The 12,154-nt window shown below is 44.4% G+C and overlaps 2 protein-coding genes across 2 annotated transcripts in view; both read left to right on the forward strand.

The window, feature by feature from the left end:
- Positions 1 to 3,856, forward strand: part of LOC127394550 (T cell receptor alpha chain MC.7.G5-like) — a 56,967-nt gene extending 53,111 nt beyond the window's left edge. The window contains exons 7-8 of the mRNA XM_051640586.1: positions 2,570 to 2,689; positions 3,215 to 3,856. Coding sequence (XP_051496546.1) covers positions 2,570 to 2,688 — 119 coding nt within the window. The 3' untranslated portion in view covers position 2,689; positions 3,215 to 3,856. The remainder of the gene's footprint in view (positions 1 to 2,569; positions 2,690 to 3,214) is intronic.
- Positions 1 to 12,154, forward strand: part of LOC127394543 (T cell receptor alpha chain MC.7.G5-like) — a 116,034-nt gene that overhangs the window by 66,147 nt on the left and 37,733 nt on the right. The gene's annotated exons all lie outside the window — the stretch shown is intronic.

The following is a 12,154-nucleotide window of genomic DNA, read 5'->3' on the forward strand; positions in this document are numbered from 1 at the left end:
GTCAAACTGAACATAGAACTCTTTCTTTGATCTGTAAGCTGAGCTCTTTTTCGCAAGGAAGCTTACTAGATGATTCCTTTCCGTTTCATGTTTTTATTATAATTCATGTTGCTGATCTTGTTCTCACATGGGTGTGTGAAGTCACCCTAGTTTCTCCTCCCATGACCTGAGGGCATAGGTATTTTAGTTTTAAAAGATCACGCCATCATGATTATTTGTTGATGACTTCAGTAATAGTGAATCTTACTTCAATACCTGTCTATCTTACAAGAAGTTCTCAGAGAAAGCTGCTGCTATATAGTTGAAGTTCAGGCTTTTACAGTTGTCAAGCCTTTGCCATTCATGTACGTTGCTTTAAATCGGAAATTCAACTCTAAAATTATTTCAAAATAGAAAAAATCCATCTGAAAGTTTCAGAGTAACTCTTGTGAAAGATACATGAAAGAGGAAGGATGCCAAAACCTGTGAAAATTTGTCATCTTCATTTAGTTTCTTTCAAAACTCCAGTTCCAGGGCATGTTTTTCATGCCTTGAAAATGTTCGTTGGTAACTTGACCCAAAAGATACACAATTCACAGACTTCTCATTGCTTCTCTCCTACTTTTCCATCTTAGAGACAAAAATCCTTCTAGCGTCTGGGCATTTGTTATTGGAAAGATCAAGCTTGTCCCCACTCCAGCAGCAGTATTTAATCTCTGCAAGTAATGTTGTTCACTGCAGTAACCTTGCACGACAGTGAAGCAACCAACTGACTTCTCTTTGCCTTACCGCTCTTTAGCCACATCAGAAGAAGATTTGGGGGAGGGGAGGGAGAGTAAAGGAAAAACAGTTATTCCCCCACATCTCATGAATATGTAAGACAGTCCTTGATAGAAATGTTATTTTTAGGAATATTGATTGTTGAGAAAACAGATTAATTTAACTCTAGGAGTGGTATGCGTAGAAGTTCTCTTCCCATTTGCAGGTCCCTTCCTTAAAAAAATAAAAGAATTCACATATAGGCACCAGCTTTGGCAAAAGGAAGCTTAGAATCCTATGGAATTAAAGCTCCCTCCTTTTGAAAAACTGCTGTCATAACACCCTTCCTGTCTTTGATGGGATCTTTTGGAAGCAGCAGCAATAAGTAATGACAACAAAGGCAGTTAGTCATTGATAATGCTAGGAATTAGTCAGAGCTGCAGTATATATGAACTTAGCACTCAGGCAAGCTTGCAATGAAGTCATGTCCAAACAATGGTTTTTTTTGTTTGTTTATTTGTTTGTTTTACAGACAAAGAAAAAAGTTCTGTCCCAGAAGTCATTGTGATGAAATCAAAGAAACTGGAAGAAGATGGCAGCATTGAGAAGGCAGCTTGCTTGGCAAGAAACGTCTATACAAAGAGCATCAGCTTGGAGATGTCCTCCAATGAGGTCATATATGAACAGAGTACATCCGTTTTGACATCAGAGGGGTTGTACAATGCTGTTAAGGTGATCCGTGTGAAAAACGACACAGAGGTAACCTGCGTGGCCAAATTCAACAACAGCACTTTTATAGCCAACACAACATCGCCAGGTACAATTTTGTGGTACAACTGCAAATTTTTGTGGAGACGGTGTCTCCCCGTGCTAGCTATTTCTCCTGCTAGTAAGCATTGCCCTGAGTAACCAGCAGAAATGGGAAAGACACCTGGTTCTTAAGCACGTAGAGCTGAAAGGTATTTCAAAGCATCTAAAATAAAAGGTCTCAACTGTTTCATAATTTTCACAATCTTTTTTTCAAATGTACATTTACTTATGACTAAATACTTCACCACATAGCAGTAAACCTCCTTGTTCACAGCCTGAAACAGCCTTTCTAAAAACAACATATATTTAGAGTGATGGTGTCTTTGTTTTACTCCTCAACCGCTTTATAAATTTTGGGAGTTTGGTTTTTTGTCATCATGAAGCTCATTCAAATAGCAGAAAATGAACACGCAAACAAAAATCCCTTCAGGAAACATTTTGTTTCTTGCAATTGCATGGAGAAATGTTCTCCTCAAAGTAACACAGGCATGATTTTCCAATCATCTGAGCCTGTGACTGCACTGGCCCCATGCTTCTTTGGGAAGGGTCATGTGAACATTTTCTTTAATCCTGTTGGACGTAGTTTATAATACCTTTTCTTTATCGCACTACAGAACAGGAGGCTGAAGAACCAGTAGCGGGGAATATTTGCAACACCACAGACATCTCTGCACAAGGTTAGTTACCAAAACGGACCGTGGAGTTAAATTACTATGTTGGGGACAAATAAACGGAAATGTGTTTTCTCAGGGGTAGAGGAAGCAGAATACAACTTATTTGCTAAACAAAACCTGCTTTTCCAAGGCAGCCAGTTTAGTAACAAACAAGCAACAGGAAACAAAATCCAATCTAGACAGATGCTCTCCTCCCCTGTTGATGCCACGCTGCTGTGTCATTATTTCCTTTGCGTCTGTTTCTTTCCCTGAAACTATTACCTGTGTTTTTTCCATGGTAATTTCTGCCAGTATCCCAATACCCAAATCTAGACTGTGATCTCGCCCATCTCTTCTCTCTCACAAAGCAGATCCCAAAGTGGAGAAAGCGAACATGCTGTCTATGGCTGTCTTGGGTTTGAGAGTCCTGCTGGCAAAAAGTATCGCCTTCAATACACTCATGAGTATCAAGTTGTTTCTCTTCTGAGGTAAGGAAGCACATAGCTTGATCTGTAGAAATACTGGAAGCACATGCCGGGAATGACCAACTGTCTTTGTGTACTCCTCTGACCCCACAAGCAGTGATGCCTTCTCATCTGTTCCTGTTTTGTTTACATAACTCATGGAGGTTTCTGGGGAAAACAACAGCAACACACTCCCCTGCCTAAACAACCCCCTCAAAAAACAACAACAAAGCAACTCAAAACAAACCCCCTACCCTCTCTCCTAAACTACAAAGGCAACAGCCCCTTTCTGTATCCAAAGCTGAGTTCTCTAGTTCTCTGTGGTTGGTTCTTTGCAGAAAACTTTATTTGCCAGAGCAGAAACCTACAAAGCAGTGGGAGGAGGGAGAGGAGGGGGAAGGATTTTTATGTTAAAGTAAATAGATCAGACCAAAAGACAGTCCAGCCTAAGTTTTGTGAGTCTACCTGTCTTGATCTGACAGCTATCAAACAGTGGCGCATGGGCCCAATTGCATTAAATGTAGTTTCAAACACACTTTGCTCTTCCAGACAGTGGGGAAGCAAGGCAACAGCTATCTGAAGAACAGCAGGAGAGAGCATGGACCAGCAGCACAATGGGTTGAACAACCAGTGTCTAATCTGCTGACAACAGCCATGCAGAACACACATAGCACCTTCCCCTTAAGACATTTTATGCTGTTGAATCCTTCCTAGGTATTCTACTTAGTTTTAACAGTTGCAGCTGCTTTTGCTATTTCTTTTTCTCTTTGAATTAAGGAGAGTACATTTTTCCTCATCCCCCTGCTAAGTAGAAATTGAACTCCCCACTTGTCCAGCCTTTGTATGGAAGCATCGAACCTGCTTCAATAGCTTTGAAAATACTACAGACGTAGGACCCTTTAAAAACACCTTTTACAGGCATGTTATGTTATCTGATGTATTACTGCTGACAGAATTCAAACACAGTAGATAGTACTTTCAGCGTTAGTTTTTTAGATAGCTTTAATAACAAAATTCTTCTAGTCCAGGTGAGGAGACCCGTGTTGGATCTGAAGTGATTCACTTCAACCAGATAATGTTCAACCATAGAAGCATTTCTTTATTAAGCCTGTATTTCTTCTGCAAAGTGTACGGCACATGCATTTTAGGTGAGAGTAGCAACGACCAAAATAAAATTTTACTAAGCAAAAATGCTGTGGTTTGCTCTGTGCTTTTTCTTCTGAATTTGGGATGGAGATTGCTGAAATTCAACTGTGCTAATGACCAGTGAGATCAGAAATAGAGCTTCGATATCCGAGATTTCCTGTTGGCTGAATTTGTCTTTTCTAGACTTTGTACGAGGAGGTGGAGATTCTCTTTTGTGCATTAAAAAGCTTCAGTGGGGCTGTGAATTCTAGACTTGGGGGATTCAAATGAGTTCTGGTCTTCCAGGTCACTTTAGAGAGACCTCAGCAGGCTGTGTTGCATCATAGCAAAAAGATGTGTAAGGAGAGATCACAGAATCAGAGAATCACACAGAATCACAGAATGGTAGGGGTTGGAAGGCACCTCAGGAGACCACCAGTCTCTTAATCATCTTGGTGGCCCTGTGCTGGATTCTCTCCAGTAGTTCCTTGTCTTTCTTGAACTGGCAAGCTCAGAGCTGCACACAGAACCACACAACTGCGTTCAGGTGAGGCCTCACCACAGGGAGGGTTATCCTCCCCAGAGGGGGTGCCAGTAAACCTCCGTTGACCTGCTGGCCACACGGTTGAGGGGCAGCTTGATATGCGCATGAAGAAGGAAAATACACTTATCAGAAGAGAAGAAAACATTCTGTTTTTTTCCACTCATTGACACTAGGAAGAAGCCAACAGGAAATAATATATGGTGGTTTGATGGCGAGATAGTTTCCATAGCACATTGTTTATTAGTCAGAAAAACCCCAACACACATATTCCCCAACTCATCTTTCTCTCACCAGCAACAGACGTTTATGACTAAGTTGCACCATGCAAGATGAACTCCCCTTTGTTTTGAAAAACAAGTTGATCACATCCTGAAGGAGTAATAAGGTTTTTTCACATACTGACTGAGTTACTGCTGGCTTCAGAACTGCAACTGCAGAGTGCATAGTAAGGTTTGCTTCATTAATCTTTGTCAGGTTAGTCTCTCAGACCCTGCAGACATCTAGAGGATGACCCTCACCCTATGCAGAAGAGGAATTTCCATGGCAAATGCAAATGCTGCCAAATGGTTATTTAGTGCATTCTACCACCATAATGTCAATCAGGGGACCGTTCACTAATATTTTTATGCTGTTTTTCTGATGATACCTTGAACTTTTTTGATGTTGCGTTCCACACCTTTTCCCAGTCTTTCAGGCAAGACTCAGTCCAGGAGTATCATTTCTTTGTCTCTGGGCAAATCAAGAAATTACATTTTCCTGATCATCCTTTGTTGTGCCTGAGAGCCTTGGCGGAATTAAAATACTGCAGGAACACATGAGCAAAAAGAGGGATCTACAACTGAGGGACAGCATTGGCTTAAACTGAAATTTATCAGCCAGATAAAGACATCTGTCTCTTTTGTTTGAAAAACCCATCTGCATGGGATGGACACCAGAGCCACATAGGACACCAGAGCCCTCATTTTCATCACCATCAGATTCATGACTTGAGTGATAGCTCAAAGGTTGGGCTTTTCAGACCTCCATGTGCACCAATGGGAAACAGGTGAGTGTGGGAACATCCATGCCCCTATTACCCCCTAAAATGTCAGTCTCCGTTATCTAAGTTTCCATCAAAACCAGAGAAATTGTTGTCTTTGAGAAGACGGTTCAAAGTCTTCAGGTCTGTGGATCATGAGAAGCAGGGGATACCCATCCATCAGTTTCTTACCACAGTTTCTTGCTCACCCAGGGTGCACAGAGTTAGTCCCCACGGGAGTGGGGCTAGCCTGGTGGCCAGGCCTCTGGCTCCCCTAAGATGTTATTTCAGGTCAGACGATGCAAAATAAGAGGGCTGTGTCACAGCTGGCCAAAACTGTTTCTGAAACATGATGCCAAGGATGGATACTGAAGGCAGCCCAGGCCCTCCCACATTGTAGCCAAACCAAATGCAGTCTGTTTTTCTCACTTACCTGGAGAAAACTGTTTTGCTGGCTGTGTCTGACCATCTTCTGGAAGGAAAGGATTAGCTTCCTGTGGCAAGAATCAACCTGCACTGGCTTAGACTAACTCTTAGATAAGAAAGGAAGAAGGAACAAACTGCTTAAATACACCCTTGGGGAGAACAGAGGTGTCTGTACCCCGTGAGAAATTCTGGTGCCTCTGCAGCTGATGTCTAGAGAGGAGAAGTTAATGGGAAAGGCAATACCATAGAGTAATAGAAAACATGTTAATAGGACTATCCATATTCTCCTACAGATTTAATTGTGTCCATATTTAATCCTGTTCAGACCACCTGTGAATATCTCTGGGGGTGGAGAAGACAGTGCTAGCAGTACCACCTAGCACAAGGCATTGAATACTTTCCTTTGCTGTCTGTCACAGTGAGAGATGGAGGAGAAAGTCAACCCATTTCAATATTGCTAGTGTGAGACACGCTGCAGGGAGCTGAAGCCCTCAGCTCATGAGTAAAGTCCATTTTGGGGAAGCCCAGGGAGGTGTTGCAGACAGCCAGCAGAAACTCGGCTAAAGTGGCAATTCAAGCTTACAGAGCCTTAACACAATCTGTGATTTCTTGAAGACAATGTCAGGCAAGCACTATCTTAGTAGATAGACAAATAGGTGGGGTACCTTCAAAGCATACAAAACTAGTCAGGCTTTGAGGTCTCTTGACATGGTTACAGAAAGCAGTACCATTACTGCTGCACTAAGGGCACCGTATCACATCATATCACCTTTGTTATCCATCAACTTCATTTTCTCATGTATGTGCATAGGGGAAAATAAGATCTGTTCAGTCTAGGACTCGTAGTTATTCAAAGTTATAACTGAACATTTTTCAAGCACAGAAAATGTTTCTAAAATCACTAGTAATGACTGTGGTTTGACCTTTCCTTCCTGTCCAGCTGACTACAACTTTTTTGTCTTCCGACTTATGCCTTGGCCTAGGGTTAAGAAACTGTTCTCAACACTGTTGTTGTTTTCAGAACAAGAACAACTTCCAATGAACTATTCACCCAAAGATAACAAGAAATGCTTCTATAAATGTAATAACAACAAAAGGAGGACTAAGGAGACCATCTATCCCTTATTGGATGCAGTAGGATGAGGAGAAGGCTGAGGCACTTAATGGCTTCTTTGCCTCAGTCTTTAGTAGCAGGTCCAGTTGTTTGCTGGGCACCCATTCCCACGAGTTGGCAGACAAGGATGGGGAGCAGTTTGAGATCCCTACAATCCAAGAGGAGATGGTTAGCAAGCTGTTGCACCACTTAGACATGTGCAAGTCTATGGAGACAGATTGGATACACCCAAGGGTATTAAGTGAGCTGGCAGAAGGGCTCACCAAGCCACCAGGCCCAACTGGAGAGGTCCCAGTAGACTGGCGATTAGCAAATGTGACCCTCACCTACAAGTGGGGACAAAATGAGGATCCAGAGAACTACAGGCCTGTCAGTCTGATCTTGGTGCCAGGGAAGGTTATGCACCAGACCATCTTGAGTGCCATTATGCAGGACAGCCAGGTGATCAGACCCAGTCAGCATGGGTTTATGAAAGGCAGGTCTTTCCTGACAAACCATATCTTCTATGAAAAGGTGAGTCCAGGGCTCAGTGCTGGGGACAGTTCTCTTTAACATCTTCATCAATGATCTGGAAGAGGGGACCGAGTGCACCATCCGTAAATTTGTTGATCTGCCTGAGGGTAGGAAAGCTTAACAGCAGGACCTGGACAGGTTGGAGCGATGGGGTGAGGCGAATTGTATGAGGTTCAACAAGGCCAAGTGTTGCATCCTGCACCTGGGGCACAACAACCCCAGGCAACGCTGCAGGCTTGGGGAAGAGTGGCTGAAAAGTGCCTGGCATAAAAGAACCTGAGAGTGTTGGTTGACAGCAGCTGAATTTGGTGGGCGTCACAGATAGAGTGTGCTAACACCTGTGTGTCCCTTCTTGCGGAGCAAGTCAAAGTGGTGACAGCTCTCTCCTGTGGCAGAAAACATTAAAAGCGCCCTAAGTGAATAAACATCTTTTCAAGAGATTGAATGGAAAAGAGTCATGAAGAACACGGAAAAATTAAGACTAGTGATAACAAATAATGGGAAAAAACAAGAGGATTTAGAGACGTGCACACCTACAGAGTTACAGTATTATTGGCATCACTGAGATGTGGTGGGATGACACCTCCAGAGCAATGCATGGATGATCTTTAGGAAGGACAGGCAGGGGAGAAGAGAAGGAGATGTCGCCTTCTGTGTGAATGACCAGCTGGAGTCCATGGAGCTCCACCTGGAGATGGATGAGGAGCTGACTGAGAACTTAGGGTTCAGGGTTAAAGGGAAGCTGGGGCAGGTGATATAGTGGGAGTCTGCTACAGGCCTCCTGACCAGGAAGTCTGAGCACATGAGGCCCCCTGTAGACAGAGAGGGACTTCATGTTCACAGGCCCTGATCCTCATGAGGGATTTCAATCACCCCAAAATCTGTTAGAGGGACAACACAGCAAGGCATCAGCAATCCAGAAGATTGCAATGGAATGCATTGACAACAATTTCCTTCTCTAAGTGGTAGAGGAACCAAGAAGAAAAAGTGCTGTGCTGGAACTTGTTCTCACCAACAAGAACTGGCTGGTGGATAACATGAAGCTTAAGGGCAGCCTTGCCTGCACTGACCACAAAATGGTGGAAATCAGGATCCTTCGGACAATAAGGAGGGTGCAGAACAAGACTTGGTACCATGGAATAAATCCCTGGAGGGGAGAGAAGCCCAAGAAAGCTGGTCAGTATTCAAGGATCACCTCCTCCAAGCCCAAGAGCAATGCATCCCAACAAAGAGGAAGGCAGACAAGAATGCCAGGAGACCTGCATGGGTGAACAGGGAGCTCCCGGACACACACAAAAAAGGAAAGTTTTCATAGGGTGGTGTCACAGGCTGGTATTGGGGGGCTACCGGCTGTCAGGATGTTTTCGCGACTTCCCCCCCAGTTTGGAGAGGTTTGTGAATGAGAGGTTTGTGGAAATGAGGACAGGTAGCCTAGAGTACAGAGGAGTTGTCCGGGCAGCCAGGGATCAGGTTAGGAAAGCTAAAGCCCCAGTACAATTAAGTCTGGCCAGGGACATCAAGGGTAACAAGAAAAGCTTCTACAGGTACCTTAGTGATAAAAGGGAGACTATGGAAAACGTGGGCCCTCTCCAGAAGGAAACAGGAGACCTGGTCACATGGAACATGGAGAAGGCTGATGTACTCAATGATTTTTTTGCCTCAGTCTTCAACGGCCACATCACCCAAGCTGCAGAAGGCAAAGGCAGAGACTGTGAGAAGGAAGATCCGCCCACTGTAGGGGAAGAGCAGGTTCAAGACCACCTAAAGAACCTGAAAGTGGACAAGTCCACAGGACCTGATGAGATCCATCTGCATCTCCTGAGGGAACTGGTGGATGAAGTTGCAAAGCCACTTTTCATCATATTTGAAACGTCTTGGCAGTCTGGTGAAGTTCCCACTGATGGGAAAATGGGAAAGATAACCCTCATTTTTAAAAAGGGAAAAAAAGGAAAAACCCAGCAAACTACAGGCCAGTCAGTCTCACCTGTGTGCCCTGCAGGATCATGGAGCAGATCCTCCTGAAGGCTCTGCTAAGGTACATGGAAAATGTGGAGGTGGTTGGTGGCAACCAGCATGGCTTCACCAATGGCAAATTGTGCCTGACAAATTTGGTGGACTTTTACCTGGTTGGTATCACAGCATCAGTGGACAAGGGGAGACAAATGACATGATCTACCTGGACTTGTGCAAAGCATTTGACACTGCCCCACATGACATCAAGGTCTCTAAATTGGAAAGATATGGATTTTATGGATGGAGAACTTGGTGGATGGTCACAGTCAAAGAGTAATGGTCAGTGGCTTGATGTTCAAATGGAGAGCAGTGACAAGTGGTGTTCCTCAAGGGTTGGTGCTGGGACCGGTGCTCTTTAAGGTCCTTGTCAGTTACATGTAGAGTGGAATTGAGTGCACCCTCAGCAAGTTTGCTGATGACAGCAAGCTGTGTGGTGTGGTTGACAGGCTGGAGGGAAAGGAGGCTATCCAGAGGGACAGAGGGGCTTGAGAAACAGGCCCATGCTAACCTCATGAAGGTCAATAAGGCCAACTGCAAGGTCTTGCACCTGGATCAGGGCAAGCCCAAGCAGAGATGGAAGCTGGGTAGAGAATGGATTGAGAACAGCCCTGAGGAGAAGGACTTGGTGGTGTTGGTAGATGAGAATCACAGCATGAGCTGGCCATGTGTGCTTGCAGCCCAGAAAGCCAGCCATGTCCTGGGTGAATGAACAGAATAATGACAAACAAGTCAAGGAATGGTGATTTTCCCCTTCTACTCCACTCTCACGAACTCTCCCCATGCAGTGCTGTGTTCACCTCTGGAGTCCAAAACACAAGAAGGACATGGAGCTGTTGGAGCAAGTCCAGAGGAGGGCCACAAAGAGGATCCAAGGGCTGGAGCACCTCTGCTAGGGAGACTGGCTGAGAGAGTTGGGGTTGTTGAGCCTATAGCAGAGATGTCTCCAGGGAGCTGCAGGCTTGGGGAAGAGTGGCTGAAAAGTGCCTGGCATAAAAGAACCTGAGAGTGTTGGTTGACAGCAGCTGAAGTTGCACCAGCATGTGCCCAAGTGGCCAAGAAGGCCAACAGCATCCTGGCTTGCATTAGCCATAGTGTGGCCAGGGATTGTCCTCCAGTGATTGGCACTGGTGAGGCCACACCTCAAATACTGTGTTCAGCTTTGTGCCCCTCACTACAAGGATGTTGAGGGGCTGGAGTAAGTGCAGAAAAGGATAACAGAGCTGGGGAAGGGTCTGGAGCACAAGCCTTATGTGGAGTGTCTGAGGGAACTGGGGTTGCTTAGCCTGGAGAAAAGGAGGCTGAGGAGAACCTTCTCGCTCGCTACAGCTCCCTGGAAGGAAGTTGGAGTGAGCGGCCAGTTGGTCTCTTCTCCCAGGTTGCAAGTAATAGAACCAGAGGAAATGGTCTTAAGCTGCATCAGGGGAGGTTTAGATTAGATATTAGAAGAAACTTCTTCACTGAAATGGTAATTAAACACTGGAATAGTCTGTCTAGGGAGGTGGTTGAATCACCATTCCTGGAGATGTTTAAAAGACATATAGATGTGGTCCTTGGGAACATGGTTTAAGCACTGGACTTGGTAGAGTCAGATTATGGTTGGACTTAATGCTCTTAAAGGCCTTTCCCATCAGAGTGACTCTGTGTGATTCTGTAAAGGCTGTCTGTATGTCAGACGAGGGGTTTGAATGCCCTAAAGTTGTTCATTATGCGTATATCCTCACCTCTTCTGTGCAATTGCTGTTGTGTTGTGGGGCTGTTTTTTTTTTCATTTGTTTGAAGTTTCTGATTCACACCCTTTCTCTACTTAATGCAGACCTAAGAAACTGAAGCCACAGAAGATGTTCATCTGGTATATACCAGTCAACAGCATGCCCATAACCCCTGAAACTATAATTGAAGTCTGCTGGAAGTTATAGACATTGATTGTAGTGAAAATGACTAAGTGCATGGCTCCCTAGATAAGTTTCGAAGTACTTGGGATGGATCCCATTGATACAGCATCAAACTAATCACCCAAGCAATGAGACTCAATAAGGCAAGTGCATCACTGGTGGAATTGTGCACAATTTGCTCAGAGTGACTGCTCAAAAGTGTCTTCCCTCCTTCTCTGCCAGTTGTCAGCAAGGGATTTTTGCTTCCCCTCCCTGTTAAATTGCTTTATGAAACCATTCTGCCGCCTGCAGAACAATTTGCAGCTTTTTTTTTTCTCTAGCAAAAGGTAGGAAATAGCCTGATGTTCATGTGTTTATAATTGTTATCCAAAGCAAGCTTGTTGCCTGTACTTTTCCCTCTGCCTTCTACTTTCCAAGAGAGAGGGTGGCACTTTTAGGAACCAGGTCAAACTTTGATATAGAAAGTCCTCAGGAGACCAAACCAGATGCAAGGAGAAGCTATAACAGGTGTGTCACAGCACCTCTAGGGTACTGTGCCCTTTCAGCATTGCAGCTGGCACTGCAGGACTGCCACAAATGTCTAGAGTGACACAGAAGATATACAGTGTCTGTATCTACTTCGGCATCTTGGAAGAGGACTCATCTCAAGAAGAGTATTCTTACTTCTGTGTACCTTGCAGATGCTAGATTTTCCTCCATAAGATGTGAAAAGGAGTGAGGTGCTTAAAATGCTCTCTAGGTCTGAAATTATGGGCAGCTAAAGTTCCCGGTAGCTTTTAAGTTCAAGATCCTTTGCACTCTCAGGGAGTCCAGCATCAGAATTAGCGAAAAAAATGGGGAGAAT

Source organism: Apus apus, chromosome 25 (assembly GCF_020740795.1).
Source record: "Apus apus isolate bApuApu2 chromosome 25, bApuApu2.pri.cur, whole genome shotgun sequence".
Classification (NCBI taxonomy): domain Eukaryota; kingdom Metazoa; phylum Chordata; class Aves; order Apodiformes; family Apodidae; genus Apus; species Apus apus.